The following is a 26,941-nucleotide window of genomic DNA, read 5'->3' as shown; positions in this document are numbered from 1 at the left end:
ACACACACGACTTGTCAAAGTAACGTGTCTGTAACGGTCTCGCTCCAGTGGTTTGTTTTGTTTTGCAGGATGTAGAGAAATTTCAAACATGACCACTACACGGGCCACTGCAACAAATAATGACAAGACCACCAACAATAATAATAATAATAATAATAATAATAATCATAATATGTTTATTTACTGCTCTGGTCAGTCTGGTTTCTGTGCTTCAACACTTGGTTACATCATCAACATTAAAAACATGGAAGTGCATATGAAGTTGTGCAATACGACGTAATACTGTCCCATTAAATAAGGAAACAACAAGAAAACATTTTACCGTTTGGAACATCCAACATGGCCGCTGCATTCCAACTCGAAATACTGTACCGTCTAATACTGACACACCCGCTGCAGCTGCAGCCGCCGCTCTCTGCCTGCGGAGGGCGCCGCAGGACGCAGCATCTACAGCAGAGCAGCACCGGGGGCGCGCCCTGCACCGGGCCGCAGTCAACAGCGGAGGCCTCGTGGTGGCAGCACCGAGACCGCTATGGCTTTTATCCAATGAGAGACCCTGCAAGCGATGATGTCATCACTCTGTACGCCCTCGTTTGCGTCTCAGTGGAAACATTTAAAGGGGAACTCCGGTTCTGCACGCTAACTGTGTTAGCTCAATGCATGGCCGCAGATGGGATCAGCTAGCAAAGCTCCCGGGAAATACACCTTAGTTGGGACACCTAGTTTTAAGTGTACTTTGTTTTAAATGCGGCTACATTCAAAATTATTATAAAATACTATCAAAAGCCAATTTCCTGCCAAAAACCTGGAGTTTCCCTTTAAGTGTAAGAACGAAAATATGTAAAAACATAAATAAAAATGACGCTTTTTGGAGAACTTTTGGGATTGTATCAGGACTGTAGCATTTTTCACTCAATTGTTTTTGATGGTATGCGATATGGAATAATTTACACGTTAGCTTAGCACTAAGCTAATTAATCAGCCCCGATTTCACTGAGAACTTCAAGATGAGAGCGTATCATCAAAATGTTTTTTATCTGTTCTTATAAATCTGCGATAATCACCGATCGTAAGTTGCTTACGTTGAGATAATTTGTTTTTTCCTGATAAATCTCTTTACCAACTCCTAATATGGTTACGACAGCGTACAGAGTCACATCAAACGTACGAGTCTGTTACAGACGACGCGTTCCATCGGAAATCGCTCAATTCCGACTCGGACGCATCGTTACACATTCGTCTCGGCCCCCTGCTCTAACTCCTCGCTACATGCTAACGTTAGCCATGGAATGTTAAGTCACTGAAGTGGGCGGGGCCTGCACCCACTTCAAACTCATCTGCAGCGTAATTGGTGGAGGATACATTTTTCTGGGGACCCCCTGGAACCTCTGGCAGGACCTCCTCGGGGACCCCGGACCCCACGTAGAGAACCGCCCGTCTAAAACTGTGGACTCAAGTTGCTGCGCCGCTCCGTCTGGAAAGTATTTGTAAAAAAATCGTGCTTATATAAGAAATATACGTTAAAAAAGACAAAACGAGCTTTCCACTTCACCATCAGTTGCCATGGCAACAGATCTGTTACAGCTTGGACGTGTCATCGTCCAATCAGCTCGTTTGGGCTCGATACAACAAGCAGCCCCAGAACCAACAATGGGCTGAAAGTAAATGCTAAATGCTAACAGCATCGTGTCTACGGCTGTACACACTCGTTTCCACGTCAGTAAAATATTCACATTTCAGCCGAAAAATCTGAGCTTTGGACCCGATTCGGGGAAACAACAAGTACCTTGTTTTGGTTTGATCCTCTTTGGTCTCAGCCATTAGCGCTAACGCTAGCGCTAACCCATATGGCGTCAACAGTGCAAACCCACCTTCACATGAACCTCCACCCTGGAAATACCACATAAATAAAACACAAAAGTCATCTCTTCGTAAAATAAGGAAGTGGGGACGCGAGGCGGAGGATTCCTTTCCCTCAACGAGTCAGAGACGCATCTCAGCCGCTTGATAATTATTTTTGTCGCAACGTTTACATTGCGTCTGACAGCTGATGCGGGCGAGCGGCGCCTCCTCTCTCTGGTTCCATCAGTCTCCGGCTGTGACGTCAGAGGACGTCCTGCAGGGGGAGCCGGAGAGCACTGCTCATTCAGGGAAAACAATCCACCCGCCGCGCTCAACCTTCATCAAATAACGGAGCTGAGAACCGGACCGAACCCGTTAGCGTGTGCTAATGCTAATGTTAATGCTAATGTTAATGCTAATGCTAATGCGACCCCGTGGGAAGGCGCGGAGGGATTGGGCTCTACAGGCAGATGTTGATCTGCTTGGCCAGCTCGCGGTCCAGGTCGTGGATCAAGGTGTCGAAGTCCTTCAGGCTCAGGCGGCAGCTGAACGGGGCGTCGAAGTCCAGAGCGAAGTCCTCCACGAAGAGGCGCCCCGAGGACCAGCGCTCCTCCTCCACCTCTTCCGCCTCGCTCCCTAGGGACAGGACAAGGAGATCAGACTGCGAGTCAGGACAGAGCTCAGCCTCTCCGAGCTTCGGTGCTGCTCCGGAAGCCCTGGAAGGTTCCTTCACCTTCGCTCTCGCTTCCCGCCACCTCGTCGTAATCCGCTTCCTGTCCGGAGGCGAAGTCCCGCCCGCAGACGCTCCAGTCCCCGGCGTAGCGGTTGATTGGCGGCGGGCTCTCCAGCCGGGCGAGGCCACGCCCCCGACGGGAGACCACGATGTCCGGCTCCGGGTTCGCAGGCGGAGCTGGAGGCGGAGCGCCGAGGCCCAGGGGATGATGGGGAACGGCGGGGGAGGGAGGGGATGGGGGCGGGGACGGGGACGAGGGGGAGGAGTCTTCTACCGGACCTCTGCCTGCCGGGACTGGAGGAAAACACAGGAAGTGAACCAGGGGACCAGACGGGCAAAACAAGATGGCCGACCACTAGTTAGGAGGTGCCACTAGCAGGTCAGCAGCAGGTCGGCGGGGCCTCACCTGGCCACAGCTGCAGCAGGTAGTGCAGCGCCTCAATGTGGCGCTTGAAGTCCACGGCGCCGGCGGCCATCTCTCCCTTCCCTCCTCCGTCCCTCCCCCGGTCCCTCCCCCTCTCCCGTCCCCCTCCTGCCCCGCCCCCCCCGGCCCTCCAGCTCTCCTGGGTCGGGGTGAGCAGCACCGGGCCGAAGCAGACCGCCAGGTTCTGGTGGTTCATCCGGTTGACGTGGCTGAACGAGGCCACCAGGCTGAGGTGGTCGAGCAAGAGAGAGAGAGTGGCCTGGGGGGGGGGGGGGGGGGTCATTTTTAATGAAGAACAAGTAGAAGACGTGGACCCGAACCCAGCAGAACCACCTCCTACCTTCTCGGGCGCCGGCAGGCAGTCCAGAAGCCCCATGGTGCTTTGCGGCAGCAGGGCATCGGCGGCGGCGTGAGGGGGGCGGAGCGTCATGGCCGCCAGGACGTGGTGGTACAGGGCGGGGGTGATGAGGGGGGAGGGCAGCTCCCGCAGGAAGTCCTTCAGGATGCCTGAGGAGGAACGGCATGCTCAGTGGCCAGGGAGGGTGCTGCGCTCTGATTGGCTGGAGGGGCAACCGGGCATCAGCCCTTGGTTGCCAAGTCTGACAATACGGTTGTAATACAGTTTGAATTGTGTTATAACTGAGGGAGCGACGGTTGACAATGACCCAAGTCTTGTTGCCGGGGGAAACTGGCCAACCGTTATTGTGGAACCCTGAATACCCATAATTCATTGATATAAACAGATTTATTGATATTGAATGTGGTGACATACAACGTCAAAGTAAATAACGTCATTATTTTGTATCATATAATATACCATATAACTTCATTCAGCCCAGATCCAATAACTTGCTCACTGGCTAGCCAGTTGCTGGGCAACAGTGGCTCGAGTAGTGTCGGAAACACAATTTGTCACAAACCTCCCTGTTGCAGAAGGGTGGAGCTTATCACAGAGGGGTGGGGTATATTAAAGAGGGGCAGGGCTTATCACAGAGGGGTGGGGCTTATCAACGAGAGGCGGGGCTTCTTGCATACGGTTTCCCGGTTGTCGTTTGTCAGATTCGGCGTGAGGTTCCTTCACGCTGCGGGCTCACACGCCCCCTGGTGCCACCACTGGGTGGTGCTAGCAGTGGCCAACGCTCCAGATGAAGAGCTCCCAGAGAACCAGGATGTCCCCCCCACGCCCCCAGAACATGGAGGGAACATGGACGACACTGACCCGTGATGACGTTGATGTCAGGGTACAGCGCCTCACTCAGGCAGACGGAGGAGCTGCAGCTCTCAAAACGTTCCCTCAACTCCTTCTTCACCGCAGCAGAACCACAGAGTCTGTACACCCCCACCACCTGATGGAGGGAGGAAGGTAAGACAGAAAAATAAACAGACAGACAGACAGACAGACACAGACAGACAGACAGACAAACAGACAGGTACCTTCAGTCCTCTTCTCTCTATCTCCGTCACTGTCTTCTGGATCAGCAGGGGGATGGGAGCTGCACTTCCCTCTCTCTCCACCAGGTGGTGGAGTTTAACCCCAAACACCCGCGCTGAGCTCACGTCGCTGCTCAGCTACACACACACACACACACACACACACACACACACACACACACACACACACACACACACACACACACACACACACACACACACACACATACTAACATTATCATGTAGCATAACATGCTACAGTAGTTACAGTAGTGGTTGAAGTATTACTAGTAGTTGTAGTACTAGTATAAGCAGTATTGTTGGTAATAGGTGAAGTACTATTATTCATTTTTGTAGTATTTAGTAGTTTATTTAGTAGTCTTTTATTTTACTCCGTTTCTTAATGGAATGAGACAAACACTATGCAAACCCGAGCAACCTGACTGGTACTAATACTAGTATTGTAGTATTAGCAGTACTAATGGTGGTACTACAACTGCTACTAGTAGTCGCAGTACTACGAGCACTACGACTATTACTGGCAGTACTGGTGTAGTTTAGAAGTAGGAATATTTTAATTGCAGTAGTTTTGATATTGTAGCACTCCAGTTCTATAGAGTCGTAGCATATAGTATCTGTACAGTAGTACTACAGTACAGTATGTAGTAGAGCTACAGTATGAGTACCTGAGCAGACGGGATGTTCCAGAGCTCCTGCAGAGACAGTTTGACGTAGATGATTCCTCTGGGCTCCAACTTAACACAGAGATGCTGATTGGTACTACCTGGAAGGAGGAGGGAGGAGGGAGGAGGAGGAGGGAGGGCTCCATTAGATTTATTCCATTTTCAAATAAAGTGAGTGACGCTGAACACGTCCAACATAGCAGAGGAACCTCCAGCTGCCACCAGGGGGCTCCAGCTGCCACCAGGGGGCTCCACCTGCCTGACTTGACCTGCAGCTGCAGCACCCAGAGCGGGAAACCACACCCCTCATAGTAGGGAACCACACCCCTCAGGGGAAGCCACGCCCCCAGAACAGGAAACCACAACAAATTCCCTGAATATGAAAAACAAACTGACACGGTAGCCCTTTCTCAATACCAAGTACGCGAAGTCCGGACTTGCCGACTTGGTAGTTCAGACTTGGCAAGTTCGACTCGGGAGTACAGGCTCCCAGGGACCATTACCATTACCACCACTTGGTGCGAAATGCATTCTGGGATACTTGGCTGTCCCAAGTCCACACAAGTCCCCGCTGATGCATCCTCGATAAAATGGGCGGAGCAAGCCCATATCCGCGTATTTGGACTGGACTTGGCTTGATGCGTACTTTGAATTGGAACAGTACTTGGGCTGCGACTGATGACGTTTCACAAGAACACAAGTACAGACGAGAACGCAGATTGAGAAAGGCCTAATGAACTGACAGTGAAACACAGACCCAACATGACAGGAAACAGGATCAAACAGGAACAAACAGGAACTGCGCCCTGTGACACGCTGCGACAAGCCCCGCCCCCTCCACACTCCGATGGAGGCTCTGCGACGCGTGTCTGACAGGAAGTGACGTCGCTAGGTTTTACGTCTCACTGTTTTACCTTCAGGAAGTCCTCACTCTCTTCCTGTCTTCCGTTCTTCAGGAAGTCCTCCCTCTCTTCTTGTCCTCCATCATACAGGAAGTCCTCCCTCTCTTCTTGTCCTCCATCATACAGGAAGTCTTCCCTGTCTTCTTGTCCTCCACCCTTCAGGAAGTCCTCCCTCCCTTCTTGTTCTCAATCCTTCAGGAAGTCCTCCCTCTCTTCTCCTCGTCCTTCCTACAGGAAGTCCTGCCTCACTTCTTCTCCTCCATTCTACAGTTAGTCCTCCCTCTCTTAATGTGTATTTAACCAACTGAACCAAACTGAGCGACTCCTTTTAGTCGTCAAGAACCTAATCTCAGAAAAAGGGTTGAACCTTTCATCACTGTTATTGACAGACAGACAGACAGACAGACAGCTACCTTTAAAGATCTGAGGGATGGACACTACCCCCAGACAGCAGACCTTGTTTCTGGTTTGACCGACGGTTGGAGGGGCGGGATAACTGGAGCAGGAAGTCTGCAGCTGACTGGTTGATGTGTTAGCCCCGCCTGCTGTCTGTGGGCTGGCTGGTAGAGAGAGAGAGAGACAGGTTTCCAAATCAGATCGGGATCTACTGTATCAATTTTACTACCACATATCTATCCATCCATCCATCCATTTATATACCCATCTGTCCATCCATCCATCTTTCTAATAACAGCAGCTCGTACCCTCGGTGGCAGCGTGTGGCGTTAGCACGACTAGCCTCAGCTGCCTGGCGTTCTCCAGCTGCAGGTGGAAGGCATGGTTCAGAGGTAGGGCGGAGCCTCGCAGCGTCAGGAGAGCAGTACGGGCCCGGGTCGCCCCGTCAATCTGGACCACCAGGAAAACCTCCTTACCACTAGGGGGAGGCGAGGACCACCATCAGTTCAGAGCTCAACACAGAGTTAGTTGCAAGGTGGCATTAGTTTCTGGCTGGTGTTTGTTGCAGGGTGGCATTAGCTGCTGGGTGGTGTCAGTTGCAGGTTGGCGTTAGTTGCAGGTTGGTGTTAGTTGCGGGGTGGCATGAGTTTCTGGCTGGTGTCAGTTGCAGGTTGGCATTAGTTGCAGGTGGGTGTTTGTTGCTGGGTGCAGTTTGTTGCTGGGTGGCATTTGTTGCTGGGTGGCGTTAATTGCAGGGTGGCATGAGTTGATGTGTGGTGTCAGTTGCAGGTTGGCGTAAGTTGCTGGGTGGTGTCAGTTTCAGGTTGGCATTAGCTGCTGGTTGGTGTCAGTTGCAGGTTGGCATTTGTTGCAGGTTGGTGTCAGTTGCAGGTTGGCATTTGTTGCTAAGTGGCTTTAGTTTCTTGGTGGTGTTAGGTACAGGGTGGCGTAAGTTGATGGGTGGTGTCAGTTAAAGGTTGGCATTAGTTGCTGGGTGGTGTCAGTTGCAGGTTGGCGTTAGTTTCTTGGTGGTGTTAGTTTCTTGGTGGTGTTAGTTGCAGGTTGGCGTTGTTGGGTGGTGTTAGTTGCAGGTTGCTGGGTGGTGTGAGTTGCTGGGTAGTGTGAGTTGCAGGTTGGCGTTAGTAGCTGGCTGGTATTAATTGCAGGGTGGCGTAAGTTGTTGGGTGGTGTTAGTTGCAGGTTGGTGTGGGTTGCTGGGTGGTGTTAGTTGCTGGGTGGTGTGAGTTGCAGAGCGGCTTTAGTTGCAGGGTGGCGTAATTTGTTGGGTGGCGTTAGTTGCAGGTTGGTGTGGGTTGTTGGGTGGTGTTAGTTGCAGGTTGCTGGGTGGTGTGAGTTGCTGGGTAGTGTGAGTTGCAGGTTGGCGTTAGTTGCTGGCTGGTATTAATTGCAGGGTGGCGTAAGTTGTTGGGTGGTGTTAGTTGCAGGTTGGTGTGGGTTGCTGGGTGGTGTTAGTTGCTGGGTGGTGTGAGTTGCAGAGCGGCTTTAGTTGCAGGGTGGCGTAAGTTGTTGGGTGGCGTTAGTTGCAGGTTGGTGTGGGTTGTTGGGTGGTGTTAGTTGCAGGGTGGTGTTACTTGCAGGTTAGCATTAGTTGCTGGGTGGTTTCAACTGCAGGTTGGAGTTAGTTGCTGGGGGGCGTTAGTTGCTGGGTGGAGATAGTCTCTGGGTGGAGCTACTGTCTTGTTGGGGCCAGTGTTGTGGTCGGACCTGGTCCTGTTCATCTCGTCTAGCCCCAGCAGATGCACTGTCAGGAGCCCCGTCACCCTCTGGGCGCAGCGCGGCTGCTCAGAGCCGACGTAGAGCCGGAAGGACGTCACGTCACAGCCGCCATCTTGGGATCCTGCAGAGGGCGGGGCCTGTTGCCGTGGCAGCAGCTCAGGAGAGTCCCCATCGCTAAGGTAACCTGAAAAATGGAGGAAGGCACTGCAGTATGAAAACAGGATGAAGGCCATGTTTTGTCATCAGGTGGGCGGGGCTTATACACTTCACTTAACTCAGTAGGAGACCATTCAAGATGGCCGACATTATTCAGTTCCTAAACCTGATAAAATGAAAGAGATACAGCTGCTGTTTACAGACTGTGCTAACCTTTCAAAGAGGTTGCCCAAGTTGCCAGCCATGCATCAGCTATGTTTGCGCTGGTTGACGGAGCAACCAGACCACACCAGATGGTTGATGATGACCCGTATCTGGTTGCCCGGGGAAACCGCGCAACCATTATTGTCGGAACTTACATGAATGAATGAAGCTACTTTTACCGATATTGTTTCTTTGTTTTTTGAAACTGTCCGTTGGAAGTATTTCAAGACCTAGTGACAGTTTCCTGTCGGCCGCCATGTTGCTGCTGGTTGCTAAGTAACCACCGGAGCAGCTAGCTGCTGGATCAGCGTTTCAGATCCCACTTAATCACTCATAATCTCGGCCAACCCTTCGTACCTCCCTTGCCGGCGGAGCGCCCTCTGGAGGACCGGCGGAGGGGCAGCGCCGGGGGGGCGGAGCTATCCAGGTGATATCGGCTGATCACATTTTGATTGGACGACAGCGACGGAGCTTCCTTGGTGGCGGGGGCCGCTGCCTCGTCCCCGCCCCCTCGGCCAGCGTTCCCGTGGCGACCGGAGCGGGACGAGCGCAGGCTGAGCTTCCGTCTGAGCTCCGGAAGCTTCTTCATCTTCATTGACAGCTTCCTCACAGTGCCGGGAGACTTCAACCTGTCAATCACACTGCCGGACACGCCCCCTTTCTTCTGGGAGGCGGGGCTAGAGTCTACAGGAGTGACATCACAGCTGAGGAGCTCTGAGAGAGTGAGGGAGGGAGAGACAGTATTGTTAGTGAATTGAAAATACATTTAAACAAACTAATTTTGTGGTAAAAGCTGCTTAGAAAAGAGGATGTAGGAGATGGGGTGGGAATGGAAGAGAGGAAAAGAGTAGAGGAGGAAGTCAAAGCTGCAGTTTACCTGCATCATCGTCGACTGTGATGTCATCTGGGTGGGATGGGACCGCAGATTTCTCTGGCCCCGCCCCTCCCATCAGCTCCTCCTCCTCAGGGATGGGGTTGTACCAGATGTTGCTCTGGGCCTCGGGCCGGGAGGCCTCGTCCAGAGCCTGGGCCTTTCCTGAGGCTAGCACCCAGGCCCGGCTGCTGCGCTCCAGGCTCTGCAGGTAGACGCCCCGCCCCCGCCGGAGCTTCCCATCTGGGGGGTCCGGGGTGCCCCCCACTGGCTGGGAGGACTGAGGAAGACCGGGAGGGAGACGGGAAGCACCGGTCTGATCCCTGTCTGGACTGGTTCCGTCACCAAGGAGATCCTTGAAGAACAAACAGGAGGTCAGAAGGCTGTAGATCATGGATGTCAGTTTATGGTCTATATCATTGAGTCAGGATCTACAGACGGTTTAGATCAGTTACAGTGACACGAGGCTCACAGAGTATTAGTTCCAGCACAGCAGCTGAGCTGCAGTTCCACCTGACAGACCTTTTCAACGTTTAACGTTCAGTAAAAGTAACGACCCTTTATCGGCCTCGGGGTCGTTCCTAGATAAGCTGTAGCTGCTGGTACCTGATCCCCAGCCGGGCCCGCCGCACCCGGCCTGTTTCCCGGATCCCTCTCCCGCTCGTGGGTCGCTGAGGCGGGCCAGGCGGCGTGAGCGCCCCCGAGGCCCCGCAGGGCCCACTGCTGCTTCTTAGCCACTGTAATGTGCGCCCCGGGCGGCGACGGCGGCTTGGGATCCACCGAGGAGCCGGACGACGAGGGCGGAGTCTGGACGACAGTGTCAGACTTCCCCTGGTTGCCTAGAGAGGGAGAGAGAGAGACCTTGTATTTACACCACCTCTGGTTCTTTGTCTGTTCAAAACACGCCTGTTGGGAAGGGGCTGCACTGCGGACGGGGTGGCAGGGTCGCAGAGCCCCGCCCTCCCCGCTGCTGTTGCACAAAGCGGAGCAGCTCGCTGGTCCCTTGTTTATTGAAGGTTTATTAATATTACACGTGTCCCGTGTCCAAATTGCACCAAATTCAACACTGCATGTCCTTGGCCCCTCAGCGACACACCTGCCAAGTATGAAGTAGATCAGGTGAACGGTTGTCGAGATAGTCGATGGACATACAGACATACAGACAGACATATGTGTGTCATACATACACACACACACACACACACACACACACACACACACACACACGCCACTTTATTAGGTACACCTTGCTAGTACTGGGTTGGACCCCCTTTTGCCTTCAGAACTGCCTTAATTCTTGGTGGCGTTGATTCAACAAAGTGTTGGAAACATTCCTCGGCGGTTTTGCTCCATATTGACATGACAGCATCACGCAGTTGCTGCAGATTTGTCGGCTGCAAATCCATGATGCCAATCTCCCGTTCCACCACATCCCAAAGGTGCTCTATTGGATTGAGATCTGGTGACTGTGGAGGCCATTGGAGTACAGTCAGAAACCAGTTTGAGATGATTTGAGCTTTGTGACATGGTGCATTATCCTGCTGGAAGTAGCACCACAAGATGGCTGCACTGTGCTCATAAAGGGATGGACATGGTCAGCAACAATACTCAGGTATGCTGTGGCCTTTAAACCATGCTCAATTGGTACTAAGGGGCCCAAAGTGTGCCAAGAAAATATTCCCCACACGATTACACCACCACCACCAGCCTGAACCCTTGATACAAGGCAGAATGGATCCATACTTTCATGTTGTTTACTCCAAATTCCAACCCTACCATCTGAATGTCGCAGCTGAAATGGAGACTCATCAGAGCAGGCAAGGTTTTTCCAATCTTTAATTGTCCATTTTTGGTGAGCCTGTGCCAATTGTAGCCTCAGTTTCCTGTTCTTAGCTGACAGGAGTGGCACCGGGTGTGGTCTTCTGCTACTGTAGCCCATCTGCTTCAAGGTTCCACGTGTTGTGCGTTCAGAGATGGTATTCTGCAAACCTTGGTTGTAACAAGTGGTTATTTGAGTTACTGTTGCCTTTCCATCGTCTCGAACCAGTCTGCCCGTTCTCCTCTGACGTCTGACATCAACAAGGCATTTCTGTCCACACAACTGCTGCTCACTGGATATTTTCTATTTTTCGGACCATTATCTGTAAACCCTAGAGATGGTTGTGCGTGAAAATCCCAGTAGGTCAGCAGTTTCTGAAATATTCAGACCAGCCTGTCTGGCACCAACAACCATGCCACGTAAAAAGTCACTTAAATCCCCTTTTTTCCCCATTCTTCTTCACCATGTCTACATGCCTACATGCAATGAGCTGCTGCCATGTGATTGGCTGATAAGCTATTTGTGTTAACAAGCAATTGAACAGGTGTACCTAATAAAGTGGCCAGTGAGTGTATATACACACTTACAGATATACACACACACACACACACACACACACACACACACACACACACACACACACACAGGTTTCATCCTTTATTAGTTAGATACAATAATGAAAACTATAATTCACAAAAACACACACACACACACACACACACACACACACACTATCATTCCACACTCTACAGAGTGTGTGTATGTGTGCCTGTGTGTGTGTGTCTCTGATTGGCCGTTTTCCCAGACAGGAAGTGACATTCTGCAGCGGAAACCACTTCCTGCTCCAATGAGAAAACTGTACGAGTACTAATAATAACTCAAGTTTTTTTAAATTAAACCGAGGAGGGGAGGTGAATAAGCATCTGTGTCTTTACAAATGTCAATGGAGGCTCTGTACACACACACACACACACACACACACACACACACACACACACACACACACACACACACACACACACACACACACACACACACACACACACACACACACACACACACACACACACACACACACACACACACACACACACACATTCACTATTCATTAGAAACACAGTCAGCAGTCAGCTACAACTACTGCCAGGGTCACACCGCCGGGGCTTCTGTGCACCTGGCTGAAGTGGGCGTGGCAAACCTCTCTCCTATTCAATATTAAATATACATTGTATATACAGATGCTGCCGTGTCTACTTGATTTTTATTAAAATGGTGGAACTGTTTACTTTGCAAAATAAATGACCTCTGGAAAAACTATGTAAATAATCTTTTCATCCGTCCTTAAAATAAAGTATTGTCCTTGAATCTTGGATCTTATTGGATGGTGCCACTAGTTAGCGTTAGCATTAGCATGTAGCAGAGTGATATAAGGGACATGAAACTAGGATAAATGGTTGCCGTGGCAACGGTCATAAGTAAGCGACAGTAGGATTATACAGAAATAACAGTACTGGTCAGTGCTGCAGGATATTTTGTTTTTTAATTAGTTAGTTAGTTCCTCCCGTTCCTTCTAGAACATTGGGCGACGAGTCCCCTCCATTTGCTCCGGTCCCTGGCGACCCTTCTTGCTCCATGCCAGCTGACACCCATTTCATTTAGGTCTTCCTTGGCTGTCTGTCTCCATGTCTTCTTTGGCCTCCCTCTCTTCCTCTTTCCACCCTCTGGCATCCAGTCCATTGCCACACTTGCAAGTCTCTCTCTTGGCGGTCGGAGTACGTGCCCAGCCATTCTCTCTCTCCTAGCAGAGACAATATCGGACAGGGCTGCCACCCCTGCCCTTTTCATCACCTCCTCGTTGGTGATGTGATCTCTCCATGAGATCCTCAAGATGGATCTGAGGCATCGTCGGTGGAAGACATCCAACTTGTTGGTGATGCTGGCTGTCTTCATCCACGTCTCACAGGCGTAGGTCGCTGTTGGGATGACCACTGACATGTAGAGGCATAGCTTGGTGTCCGTATTGATGGCTTTGGACGACCAGATGTTGCGGAGCCGTTGGAATACTCCTGCAGCTTTGCCGATTCTAGTTCGTACATCTTTCTCCACGTCTCCTGTATTTGAGATGTTACTCTACGTCATGTTCGCCTACAGTGAGAGGTGGAGGGTGTTGGTCCTGTCCGACAGTCATGGCCTTGGTCTTTTCTTGGCTTATCCGTAGGCTGACCTTTTCCCCGTGCTTATGGAGGTTGTTGGTCATCTCTTGGGAGTGCAAGCGGGGTATGACTGAACAGAGCCAAATCGTCCGCAAAGTCCAGGTCGGCCAGTCTGTCCCCTCCCCACTTGATGACGAAGATTTCACCAGTGACAGTCTTCCTCATCACAAAGTCGATGACAATAATGAAAAGCAAGGGTGACAGGATATAACCCTGTCTTACTCCGGTGACGATGTCAAAGTCTTTGGTTGAGCCGTTGTTGGTTTTGACTCTGCAAGTGGAGTTGCGGTACAGGGCCCTGAAGATGTTGACGTATTTGGGTGGTGCACCATACAGCTGGACAATCTGCCACAGTGATTCCCGGTGGATGCTGTCGAAAGCTTTCTTAAAATCGATGTCGTTGATCATGAGGGGTCTCTGGAATTCTTGGCACTGTTCAATGATGTTGCGAAGAGAGAAGGTCTGTTTGGAGCAGGACCTTCCCTTCCGGAAGCCAGCTTGTTCTTCCCTCAAGAAATTATCCACCTCTTCTTTTAGGCGTTGGAGCAGTACACTGCAGAATACCTTGCCAGGGTGATGCCCCGCTGGGTTTCCTTTCTTAGGCAGCTTCACAATGACCCCACGTCTCCAATCGGATATATATATATATATATACACACACACACACACACACACACACACACACACACACACACACTGTATATGTATACAGTGTATATACACTGTATATAATGCATCATGTTGCTTTGTAAGTTGTTCATGTTTTTTACTAAATGTTTAGAAACAATGATCAATATGATCACACTGCTGTCATGTGCTTTGTCTGTCTGTCTTCGTCTCTCTCTCTCTCTCTCTCTCTCTCTCTCTCTCTCTCTCTCCAAACCATAGTCATCTTACTGCCTTGCTGCAGTAGTGGTTGCCAAGACAACATAGTTGCCCAATTTTTCAGCAGTTTAATGAGTTTAATTTTCAGGATTATTGTATATTTTACATATATTTACATTTTCTTTGTTCATATTTTTGTTTTATTGCTTTATTATTATTATAATAATTATCATCATCATAATTTTGGTTACTACTATTATTATTATTATTATTATACACTGCTGTGAACCGCTCTATCCAGCCAATAATATTCATATTAAAATACAGTGTAAAGCACCATGTCAGCACTTTCCCTCAGTTCTAGTTTCTGGCTGATTAGAAAACACTGATGACAACAAGCTCTGTTCCAGTGAGCGCCATGACATCACCACGGCATCGATGACATCACTGCTCTAACGATGACATCACCACATGTATGAAACATACTTTCTGTAGCTCTATCTATCTCTCTATCTGTCTGTATCAGTCTATTTATCTATCTATCTCTCTATCAGTCTGTCTCTATCATTATCTGTCTGCCTGTCTATCTATCTGTCTTTGTCTCTGTCAGCCTACTGTATCTCTGTCTGTCTTTCTTTCTCTGTCTTTCTGCCTGTCTATCTATCTGTCTGTCTGTCAGTCTCTGTCTGTCTTTCTGCCCCCCCCCCCATGATTATGTAACTCAAACTTGCAGTTTTGAGACTTTGAGATACCATCTCTCCACCCCCTCCTCCTGTCTGTCTCTCTGCCTGTCTGTCTCACTGCCTGTCTTTCTCTCTGGGAATGTAAACAGTGCAGTGGTGCTGTGAGGCAGAACAGGGAGCTATGTGCAAGTTAAACAAGCCAGGGTCCCCTCGTGCTCTTGCGCTGACGGAGGCCGGAGTTCCCAACCGTTCCATATATATATATATATATATATATATATATATATATATACACACATTTTTTTATTGTCTGCCTTTAATAAACTGTGCTCTAGACCGTGAACTGCAAATCTCGCAAAACAAAATTAAAATATCCTTTCATTGGTCACCGTCAGTTTGCATATTGGGTGAATTACAGAATTGCCATTTTTTGCATATTTACATGCAAAAAAAGTGCAAATAAAATTAGCAAAAAAATTTACAGTAAAACAATAACTTTGCTGCGGACCCCCTGCAAATCCTCCATGGACCCCTAGGGGGCGCGGCTTCATTATTGTTTTTGATACATTTATTTTGTTTTGTTTTACATTTTTGTATAAAAACGTATAAGCTCAGCGTCACCAAATGCCAGCTGAAATGCATTTGTAGAAATATATTCCTAACATTGTAAAACAAACCAAAACCACTTATAAAAAGAAAAACTTTTCTGCGGCCTCCTGCCATTCCTTCAGGGACCCAAGAGAGGGCCGCGGGCCCCTGTTTGGGACCCCCTGCACTTAGACACGCGAACTACTTATCTAAACTTAAACTAACTTTAATTTTATTTTAAACGAACTTTTATCAGCTTCTGGGAGTTATCCTGCATGAAACCCTCCTCCCAAACTTCCTGTTTTAAAGCAGCTCCATGCTGCGGCTCCTACCGGGGGCCGGGGGATCCGCTTTCCGCCGGGATCTGTCTTTGCCCCGCAGCCGGGAGAAGGTCCTCTTCAGCAGGGGCTCGGCCATGGCGGGGCGCGCTGGGGCTCCGGGGCTCCGAGGTCTGGAGGTCTGGAGGGGGAAGGTTCATCCGACTTCTCAGCGCTGGTTCCCGGTCATATTCCCTTCTTCTGTGTCGGTGAAGCCACAGACTCCCATGGTCTCTCTCTCTGCCTCTCTCCGTCTGTCTCTCTCTCTATCTGTCTCTCTCTCCCTGAACAGGAAATGAATTCCACAAATTTTTCCCCCTCCTCCCCCTCCACCACTTCAGGAAGAGAGGGAGGGGGAAAGGGGGAGAGAAAGGGGAGAGAGGGGGAGAGCTCATGGGAAGTGTAGTCAGCTGCTATAAATATGAGTGCATGAATGATATCATTCATGCACTCATATCATTCATGCATTCATATTTATAGCAGCTGACTCATTCATTCAGTTGTGGAATTCATCTGATCGACCAGGAGAAGACATTCTCTCCATCCTCTCCTCCTCCAGTCTTTCCATTTCACTCAAAGAAACACGGTCGAAGACAGGATAAGAACCTGCACAAGCTCTATCTGAAGGGACAGACAGAGACCTACTGCCAGTCTCTCCGCCTGTCTGTCTGTCTGTCTTGTCTCTCTCCATACAGTACGTATCCCTGTTATCTATACCGTGGCCGCTAGGTGGAGCCATACACCAACCGGCGCAGAGTTCCAGTATAATTCCAGAATGACGTCACACAGTAAAATGAAAAAATACAATTAAGTAACATGTGAAATAAAGTGATCAAGGGTTGGAAAGCTATTACCTCATTCTCAATAATATCTGTCTGTCTCTCTGTCTCTGTCTGTTTCTCTAACCGCATCGTAGCTGTAGTGTTGGACTTTGACCACTAGGTGGCAACCCAACACCGTGGAGCTGCTGCTTCACTTCGACATGACGGAAAGATCCTCTTCCCCTCCACTCCTCCTCCTCCTCCTCCTCCTCCTCCTCCTCCCCCTTCCTCTCCTCTCCCGTCATAGAACAGAATGAACTCTGGAGGATCCAGAGGGAAAGGCAGAAGTAGCAGATATTAAATAAAAATACATAAAGGGAAGAAAAAAAACGAGAAGAATCCCCCGTTCAACTTCACACGCTGTAAAACCTGTAAAAATAACATTAAAAAGATTGATAAACAATAGAGATTTTTACAATAAAAGTTATTTTTTCTCTTCTGTTTTGTTCCTTCTTTGTAGCTCTGTCTGCGCAGCTCGAACCCCTGGACCATCAGTACCTTTCCCCCCTGGCTGTCCACCAACAGCTGCACCTCCACATCCGTTCAGGTCCTGCTGGTGCAGACAACACCACCCTGCCTACGTGTGGGAGGTACCACAGCCAGAACCAGAACAACCTAGAGCTCAACGCTCTAAAGACAGTCCCGATGGTGGTGGACTTGAGAAGAAGACCCCCTCGCCGGCATGCTTCCAGGTCCTTCCTCCCCTCCAGGACCTGCATGCTTCCAGTGCCTGCACGCCCTCAAGACCTGCACACCTCCAGGTCCTTCCTTCCCTCCAAGTCCTTCTTTTCCCCCAGGACCTTCCTTCCCTCCAAGACCTTCCATCCCCCCCGGAACCGTCCATCCCTCCAGGTCCTTCCTTCTCTCCTGGACCTTCCATCCCTCCAGGTCCTTCCTTCCCTCCAGGACCTTGAGGCGGGTGGTGCGGCTGACCCTTCTCACCCTGGATACCACCTTTTTAAAATCTGGGAAGAGGGCTTGCGCCACAAGAACAGTTTCTAACTATTTCTCTTTTGTCACACCTGTCTTGGGTCGAGGTAATTGGGCCCAGGATCAGGGTGGCTTTACGCCTGTTGCTTGTCAGAGCAATCAAGGAGCAGCAGGATTATCCCCCATCCCCTCACACACAGGTGGAGCCACTGTCATGACATGTGTCCACCTGCTCCCGGCTTGTTCCATCTGTCCACTCTCTACAATAAACATGTGCTTACAACATGTCTGCCTGCGTCTCCACACTACCCCGGCCACTTATAGATATAACTATATCTATAAATGTATAATAACTATATCTATAAATGTATAATAACTATATCTATAAATGTATCTGTAACTGTATCTATAATATACGATACCTGTATAACATAACAATATCTATGACTGTATCTATAATAACCATATCTATAACTGAATCTATAATAAATATATAACTAGGGGATGGTAGCTCAGGAGGTAGAGCTGGTGGTCTAGTAATCTAAAGGTTGCTGGTTGGATCCCAGGCTCCTCCTGCTAGCATGCTGTAGTGTCCTTGAGCAAGACACTTAACAGCTAATTGCTCCTGATGGCTGCGTCCGTCGGTGATTGAACAATTGTAAGTCGCTTTGGATAAAAGCGTCTGCTAAATGTAATCTAATAACTGTATCTATAATAACTATATTAATAATAAATATTTCGACAACTGTATCTATAATAACTATATCTATAACTGTATCTATTCTTTTTCTTCTTCTTTTGGCTGCTCCCTTTGAATATATAACCGTATCTATGATAACTATATCTACAACAGTATATACAATAAATATATCTACAACTGTCTATAATAACTATACCTATAACTGTATCTATAATGAATATATAACTGTATCTTTAATAACTATCTATAATAAATATATAACTGTCTATAATAACTATATCTATAACTGTATCTATAAAATACACAACTGTATCTATATCAACTATATATTTAACTGTATCTATAATAAATATATAACCACATCTATAATAACTGTATCTTCAACTTTATATATGATAAATATATCTACAGCTGTGTCTATAATAACTACATATATAACTGTATCTATGACAATTATATCTACAACTGTGTCTATAATAACTATATCTATAACTGTATATATAATGAATACATAACTGTATCTATAATAAATATAAAACTGTGTGTATAATAACAGTATCTACAACTGTATCTATAATTACTATCTATCTATCTATCTATCTGTCAGTCTGTCTGTCTGTCTGTCTGTCTGTCTATCGATCTATCTATATCTATCTATCTATATATATCTATATATCTATATATCTATATATCTATATATATATATATATATATATATATATATATATATATATATATATATATACACAGATGGACAGACTCCTTGTCTGTCTCTCTCCCTAAATTCTATCATTTTTCTTTCTTTTAATTTCTCTCTTTCTCTACAACAAGAGAAATATTCAACAACAAAGAGCTGCATCCGACTGTTCCTCAGCCATGTGTGTGTGTGTGTGTGTGTGTTATCAGACACGCCATACAGCAGCACTGGGACAATGCTGGAACGCAGAGCAACACACACACACACACACACACACACACACACACACACACACACACACACACACACACACACTCTCTCTCTTTGTTCTTCTGAGATGTTTCTATGTTTTGTTAAAATTACTTCTACATCAAATCTGTTTCTGCAGCAGGATAGATAGATAGATAGATAGATAGATGTGTGTGTGAGTGTGTGCGTATGTGTGTGTGTTTGAGTGTATGCGTATGTGGGTTTGTGTGTGTGTGCATTTGTGAGTGTGCGTGTGTGTGTGTTTGAGTGTGTGTGTATGTGTGTGTTTGTGTGTGTGTGTGTTTGTTTTGTGTTTTTGTGTGTGCGTATGTGTGTGTGTGTGCATATGTGTGTTTGTGTGTGTGTTTGTGTGTGCATATGTGTGCCTGTGTGTTTTTGTGTGTGCGTGTATGTGTGTGTATGTGTGCTTGTGTGTGTTTGAGTGTGTGCGTATGTGTGTGTGTGTGTTTGTGTGTGTGTGTGTGTAACCTACTTGGAGCCACCATAAGATCATATTTGTGAGATAATGTGAAGAATCCGCCATAAAGAGGGGGTGGGGGTGGTATTCCATGGAAGTGTGTGTTGAATGCCAAACACATTTTCATGGAATTCTCTCTGGAATTTCCAGCAGGATAATCCCCCCCGTCTCTCTCTCTTCCAGCTCTCCCACTTTCTCTTGTTCCTTTTGGACCTGTAAGAGGTTCTTCAGTTCAATCTGGGATGAGGCTCAGGCTGATTGTTACTTAAAGCACTTTGTAGCTTTTGACATTTGGTGCCCGTACAGCGCAATTGCACTTCCACACCATTGTCGTAAAACTCGTGACCAAAAATAAAGTACTTTACCGGACAAATGTGAACCTTATCGGTCACGTTTCAAAAACAGTCGATGTTACAATGCAGACATAACGTACAACGTACGTTACAGCGCTCCTAGCACAGACCTCGCCGCTTCTCCGAGCCGCGGCGAGAGAGGGCGCTGAGATCGGTCACCTGGTACCGGTGTAGGTACCAGATGTGCTTGGCCTGCCAGATTGGCTCGCACACGCGAGTCAGGGTGAAACAAACCCTGTGACGCAATGAAAGTGAGGGAAGCTGAGGTACGAGTGCCGGGCACCACTGACTGGTGGGGAGGTGGAGCGACTACGTTTTGTATGAGCATTGTTTCTGCACATTTTGACCGGCAAGTTTATCATTTATAGTTCTTTTTTCACCATGAATTTTTCCAGGCAAATAAATGGTAAATACTGGAGCCAAACATAATAGAGGTGATGTAGCGCTGTAAAGTGTAACACACTTTTCCTGTGGTTTCATACCCGCACATAGAAGTTACATAGTGTAAGAACAGAGGTTGTTAGTGTGTTAGCAGTCTATCGCTCTCGCTTCATTTCATGGGACATTTGAAACTGTTACCACAAGCAAATGCAGTCAAGCCTGACTTAACATGACCACAGTGAGCCTGACTTAACATGACCACAGTGAGCCTGACTTAACATGACCACAGTGAGCCTGACTTAACATGACCACAGTGAGCCTGACTTAACATGACCACAGTGAGCCTGACTTAACATGACCACAGTGAGCCTGACCAGTGAGCCTGACTTAACATGACCACAGTGAGCCTGACTTAACATGACCACAGTGAGCCTGACTTAACATGACCACAGTGAGCTTGACTTAACAGGACCACAGTGAGCCTGACCAGTGACCCTGACTTAACATGACCACAGTGAGCCTGACTTAATATGACCACAGTGAGCCTGACTTAACAGGACCACAGTGACCCTGACTTAACATGACCACAGTGAGCCTGACCAGTGACCCTGACTTAACATGACCACAGTGAGCCTGATTTAACATGACCACAGTGAGCCTGACCAGTGACCCTGACTTAACATGACCACAGTGACCCTGACTTAACATGACCACAGTGAGCCTGACTTAATATGACCACAGTGACCCTGACTAAACATGACCACAGTGAGCCTGACTTAACATGACCACAGTGAGCCTGACTTAACATGACCACAGTGAGCCTGACTTAACATGACCACAGTGAGGCTGACTTAACATGACCACAATAAGCCTGACTTTACATGACCATAGTGAGCCTGACTCAACATAACCACAGTGAGCCTGACTCAACATGACCACAGTGAGCCTGACTTAACATGACCACAGTGAGCCTGACTTAACATGACCACAGTGAGCCTGACTTAACATGACCACAGTGAGCCTGACTCAACATGACCACAGTGAGGCTGACTTAACATGACCACAATAAGCCTGACTTTACATGACCATAGTGAGCCTGACTCAACATAACCACAGTGAGCCTGACTCAACATGACCACAGTGACCCTGACTTAACATGACCACAGTGAGCCTGACTTAACATGACCACAGTGAGCCTGACTTAACATGACCACAGTGAGCCTGACTTAACATGACCACAGTGAGGCTGACTTAACATGACCACAATAAGCCTGACTTTACATGACCATAGTGAGCCTGACTCAACATAACCACAGTGAGCCTGACTCAACATGACCACAGTGAGCCTGACTTAACATGACCACAGTGAGCCTGACTTAACATGACCACAGTGAGCCTGACTTAACATGACCACAGTGAGCCTGACTTAACATGACCACAGTGAGGCTGACTTAACATGACCACAATAAGCCTGACTTTACATGACCATAGTGAGCCTGACTCAACATAACCACAGTGAGCCTGACTCAACATGACCACAGTGAGCCTGACTTAATATGACCACAGTGACCCTGACTTAACATGACCACAGTGAGCCTGACTTAACATGACCACAGTGAGCCTGACTTAACATGACCACAATAAGCCTGACTTTACATGACCACAGTGAGCCTGACTCAACATGACCATAGTGAGCCTGACTCAACATAACCACAGTGAGCCTGACTCAACATGACCACAGTGAGCCTGACTTACTGCCCTCTCAAGGACATATGGCACATTTACATGGTACCGGCTCAACCTGACTCATCTCTACTTGTCTTTTTTGGGTTTCCAACAGGCAAAGATTGTGAATAGTACCTGGTACTTTTTTGGTATCACCTCTATTGAGGTTCCAAGCGAGCTTAAGCGATACCAAAAGATCATGTGAACACTTCAGACACACACATACACACACAACTTTCCTCCCTCATTTACTGCCATAACTATGACAGGAAGCGGCCACATGACCAATTGTAGTTCTAGCTTTCCTGGACTTGATTAACTCTGTTTTGTCTAAACATGTTGTCGTCTGATGTTTATATTTTTCCATGTGCACGTTGTTTGTTTCTATGTTTATTTTTCTATGTACAGTACATTTTGTTGTTTGTTTCTATGTTTATGTTTTTCCATGTACGTGTTGTTTATTTCTATGTTTCTATGTTTCTATGTACATGTATAATAAAAAGCTGTGCTCTGCTCGTCCCACAGCTCGTTCACAGGACAGAGTTATTGCAGCAGTTGTTGATCATTAAAGAATGAATAAAGAGTTTCATTGCAGGTTGAGAAGTTGAACTCCACTTGCAGACGAACTCTGTTCTAGAGGCAATGGAACAAATACTCTGTGTTGTATGTCCAGCAGCTGACAGGACAGGTTTATAAATAAAAAAAAGAACACTTCAGGCTACTGATTGATCACAGAGGATCCTCACTAAGTCATAGCGTCACTGCGCCATCATTGTGAAACATGGGACATACTGCGCCAACCCACCATTTGTATTCAATTAGATGGTAACACACAAAACCACAAAAAAAAGAATCAAGAACACCATTCCTTCGATATCCTCCATTATTCTTGTGTTGCGTTGAAGATGACATCACAGCAGTTTCATGCGGCGTCGCATGGGAACTATCGACAGTGGAAAGTACCCGGTACCAAATGTGAGGAGAGTCGAGTAAAGTCGAGTCGAGCCGTACGATGTCAGGGAAGAACGCTGACAGAGCCACGTTAATGTATCAGGGTTAATGTATTAAATGTAATTTTGTTTGTTCCTATTACTGATTAGGGGTAGACAGACAGACAGACAGACCGACAGACTAATTGCTTACTTGCTCCACAAAATGAAATCTGCAAGATTGCCATTTATTCTTTCATTCAGAATAAGTGTGTGTGTGTGTGTGTGTGTCTCTAGGGTGATGTGCTGCTAATTAAACGTCTCGTAGTAATTGTGCTGCTTTGCTAACGTGACAAAAACAGGAATATGATGAAAACTAAAACTGCAAAACGTGGCTCTACTTCAGCACAAAACACACACACACACACGTACACACACACACACACACACGCACATACACATGCACGCAAACACACATGTGGAAGAAAATACTTTTCTACTGCTGAGCGGTCGCAGTTTGCCAGTATTCAGTCTTTTCAGAAACTGAATGTACTGCCAGTACAGACACTCGGAAAATGTACTTAGGAACAGGAAGAAAATATAAAGTATGTATAAGAAAGTATACTTATACTGAGTTACTCCCCACCACAGAGGAAGTAAATTTGGATACATTGATCAGTGAACTCTGACCTGGACCATCGGGGGGCACAGGGTGTGGCGGTCCCTCTGAACTCGTTGCTGCTTCCTGTTTCCTGTTCCCAGGTGATGGAGTCCCGGCTCCGCTCCACCAACAGAAGGAGCCCCCAGATGTTGTCGATGTTTTAAGAAAAATAGGGTTTTTGGTTTTGCCCAGTGGTCGCATGGCCGGGCAGACCGCACGGGGCGTGGCCCCGCTGTGCTGCTTGACCACAGGGCCGACACAACGCTGATTGTGGTGCTGTTAACTGGACAGGACCCGGCGAAGCCCGGTGGTGTTCATGCCGAGTGGCTCTCCAGTGCCGGGGGGCCGAGGTCTCCAGATGGAAACAACAAGCAGGGACCCACGTCACGCTTTCATACAACTGAACACCTCTGCATCCCTCACAACCCAGGACACGCCCTCCCACCCCCTCGGCCAATCACCCTCTGTTCTGGACAGCTCGCCCGATAAGATGAAGTGATGCAAATAACACACACACACACACACTAAAAAACTGACTAAAAAAATAAATAAATCAGTGGAAAATTGATTGGTATGTGTCGTGTGTTAAGTTGTTGCTGTTGCTTTACTTGAGGGAAACTAGATTCATTTTTAAAATGTATTTTGTTGACTTGTTATTTTGTGATTAACTTACATCAATCTTCACCAGAAAGCAGGAGTAAAGGTCTCTGAAACAAGATGTCTTCCTTCTCGAGTTGGATTGAGGTGAGGCGGCAGCATCGGAGGGCAGATTGGGTGGAGTTTGCCAGGTGGGGTCTACAGTGTGCATGGGAGGGCGGATGCACCTGTAAGGAATTTTGTGACGTGTGTGGTGGGGGGGCAACTTCCACAGAACCCGCCTGGAGCTCCAAAAAGGCTAGAGCCGGCCCTGCCCGTCAGTACGGCCACATGGAGAAGCAGCGTGACTGAAGGATGTGGGCTTCCCCGGGTCGTTGAGGAGAAACGGCTGCTCTGGAAGTTTGGATGTTAAGTTACGCTTGAGTCGAGTTGAGTTATTAAACAAGTGAAAAACGAATAAAAGGCTGTGAGTGTCTGCTGGAGCAGGCTGCCATATTGGAACCGCATGGCGGCCATCTTGGGTGTGTGTCAGTACAGAAGGTAAAATATGTTCCTATTGATCCGTCTGATAGCTTTACCGTGTTCCATCTAAACTGTAGCATGCACGCACACACACACACACACACACACACACACACACACACACACACACACAGACACACACACACAGACACACACACACACACACAGACACACACACACACAGACACACACCACAGTTAATTCCATTTGTCTCACTAAGCCAATCATAAACATGTTTCCATCTCTCCATCCGATCAATACATTATTCACACACCATCAGCTGACACCACAATTTATATGGTACACTGTGTGTGTGTGTCGTACTTTGACATGGAAAGTCCATTAAAGCAAACAGAAACAACCAACACACACACACACACACACACACACACACACACACACATACACACACACACACACACAGCTGACCAGGTCTTTATTGTCGTTTATTTAATTGTTTCTTTTGCTTTAGATGTTATAGTTTCCCCGCACCACGCCCGTTTCACCGTTGCTCTTGGACTTTATCGTGTAAAAACTGGATTTTTGTGTAAATAATCTTAATTTCTAAATAAAAGTCCCTGCACTTCGCTAAGTAACTCCCCCCTCCATGCTTCTGGGGGTGCCCCGCCCCCTCAATCACGTCTCCGGAGGCACAGCTGACCTCCGTGGCTGGTCAACCTTGACAGAGGTCCACACCCTAAATATCAGTGAAACTCAGTGACGTCACTGCCTAGATGGAAAAAATGGCTTTTTTACCTTCAAACTTATAAAAATCCTTTTCTACAGCCAACAGAACACAAAATAGAGGAAAATGTAGATTTTTTTTTCAAACCACGTCTCCATAAGAACAAAATAATTCCTAAAATGCCTGATAGTTGCTCTTTAATGTCAGGGCAAATGGACTGCATTCATACGAGCTCTCCTGCTGCTGCTCAACTACAGCTGTGCAGCGTCTTGCTCAAGGACGCTTTGACGTGCTGGGGATCGAACCAGGAACTCTCTGGTGACTGGACGACCCGCTCTGCCTCGTGCACCGTCATCGCCCGAGCGGGATTCAAACCCATGCAACAGCAACTGGGACGGATCTCTGGTCCAGTTCTCCTGGTCTGCCACAGGAACATGCTGGGGTTTCTAGAGCTGGAGGTGAAGCCACACCCTCCACCTGCACAACCTCAAACACCTTCAAACCAAACCATGGAGCCAGCACAAGAGTGGGACACCTGAGGGGCTTTGATCAGTGGCTGCAGGTTCCGATCCCACATGGACCTGAAGGGTCGGACTCTCAAGGTGATGAAACCATCTCAACGTCTCTGGGGAATATTACGTCTACTAACTACTAACTAACTACACTGCTACTACACTACTTCTACTACATTACTACTGTAACTACACTACTACTACATGACTAACTACACTATTGCTACCTTACTAACTAAATTGTGACTACATTACTACTGTGACTACACCACTACTACATTACTAACTACACTATTACTACATTACTAACTACACCATTACGACATTATTAGCAACACTACTACCAGATTACTAACTACACTATTGCTACATCACTAACTACACCATCACTACATTACTAGCTACACTACTACCAGATTACTAACCATTCTATTACGACATTACTACTGTTACTACACCACTACTTCATTACTAGCAACACTATTACTACATTTCTAACTACACTGTTACTACATTATTAACACAACTATCAGATTACGAACCACACTATTACTACATTACTAACTACACTGCTACCACATTACTAACTACACTACTACCAGGTTACTAACTACACTACTACAACTACATTATTAGCTACACCACTAATACATCACTAACTACACTGTTACTACATCACTAACTACATCATCACTACATTACTAGCTAGACTACTACCAGATTACTAACCATACTATTACTACATTACTAACTACACTGCTACTACATTACTACTGTGACTCCACGACTACTATATTATTAACTACACCACAAATACATTACCAACTACATTATTACTGCATTACTAACTACACTACTAATACGTTATTAACTACAC

General features: G+C 47.5%; 1 protein-coding gene across 2 annotated transcripts; it reads right to left on the bottom strand.

Moving 5' to 3' along the window:
• Nucleotides 1-138: 138 nt before the first annotated feature.
• On the bottom strand, nucleotides 139-16,084 carry syde1 (synapse defective Rho GTPase homolog 1). Of its 2 annotated transcripts, XR_013844682.1 has the most exons (15): nucleotides 15,840-16,084; nucleotides 9,986-10,218; nucleotides 9,386-9,734; nucleotides 8,866-9,222; nucleotides 8,137-8,332; nucleotides 6,720-6,889; nucleotides 6,429-6,575; nucleotides 5,117-5,214; nucleotides 4,434-4,568; nucleotides 4,219-4,345; nucleotides 3,340-3,506; nucleotides 2,982-3,258; nucleotides 2,576-2,869; nucleotides 1,363-2,478; nucleotides 139-282 (listed from the first exon to the last, which is right to left on the bottom strand). XR_013844682.1 is itself a non-coding variant. In XM_080021200.1 (14 exons), the coding sequence occupies exons 1-14, from the start codon at nucleotides 15,922-15,924 to the stop codon at nucleotides 2,303-2,305; spliced, it is 2,811 nt and encodes a 936-aa protein (XP_079877326.1). In that variant the 5' UTR covers nucleotides 15,925-16,084; the 3' UTR covers nucleotides 139-2,302. The 2 variants fall into 2 exon arrangements, 1 of the variants encoding a protein (XP_079877326.1); XM_080021200.1 differs by having other exon boundaries at nucleotides 139-2,478.
• Between the last annotated feature and the right edge of the window lie 10,857 nt (nucleotides 16,085-26,941).

Source organism: Zeus faber (assembly GCF_960531495.2).
Source record: "Zeus faber genome assembly, chromosome: 20".
Classification (NCBI taxonomy): domain Eukaryota; kingdom Metazoa; phylum Chordata; class Actinopteri; order Zeiformes; family Zeidae; genus Zeus; species Zeus faber.
This window is presented reverse-complemented; position numbering and strand designations above follow the sequence as displayed.

What these genes read in the sequence shown, in the direction of transcription:
- syde1 (XM_080021200.1), bottom strand. Translation starts at nt 15,924, where the DNA reads ATGGCCGAGCCCCTGCTGAAGAGGACCTTCTCCCGGCTGCGGGGCAAA. An exon ending in CACAGTCGACGATGATGCAG is followed by an intron (nt 9,223 to 9,385) that starts GTAAACTGCAGC and finishes TCACTCTCTCAG; the next exon opens with AGCTCCTCAGCTGTGATGTC. An exon ending in CATCCCTCAGATCTTTAAAG is followed by an intron (nt 5,215 to 6,428) that starts GTAGCTGTCTGT and finishes TCCTCCTTCCAG; the next exon opens with GTAGTACCAATCAGCATCTC.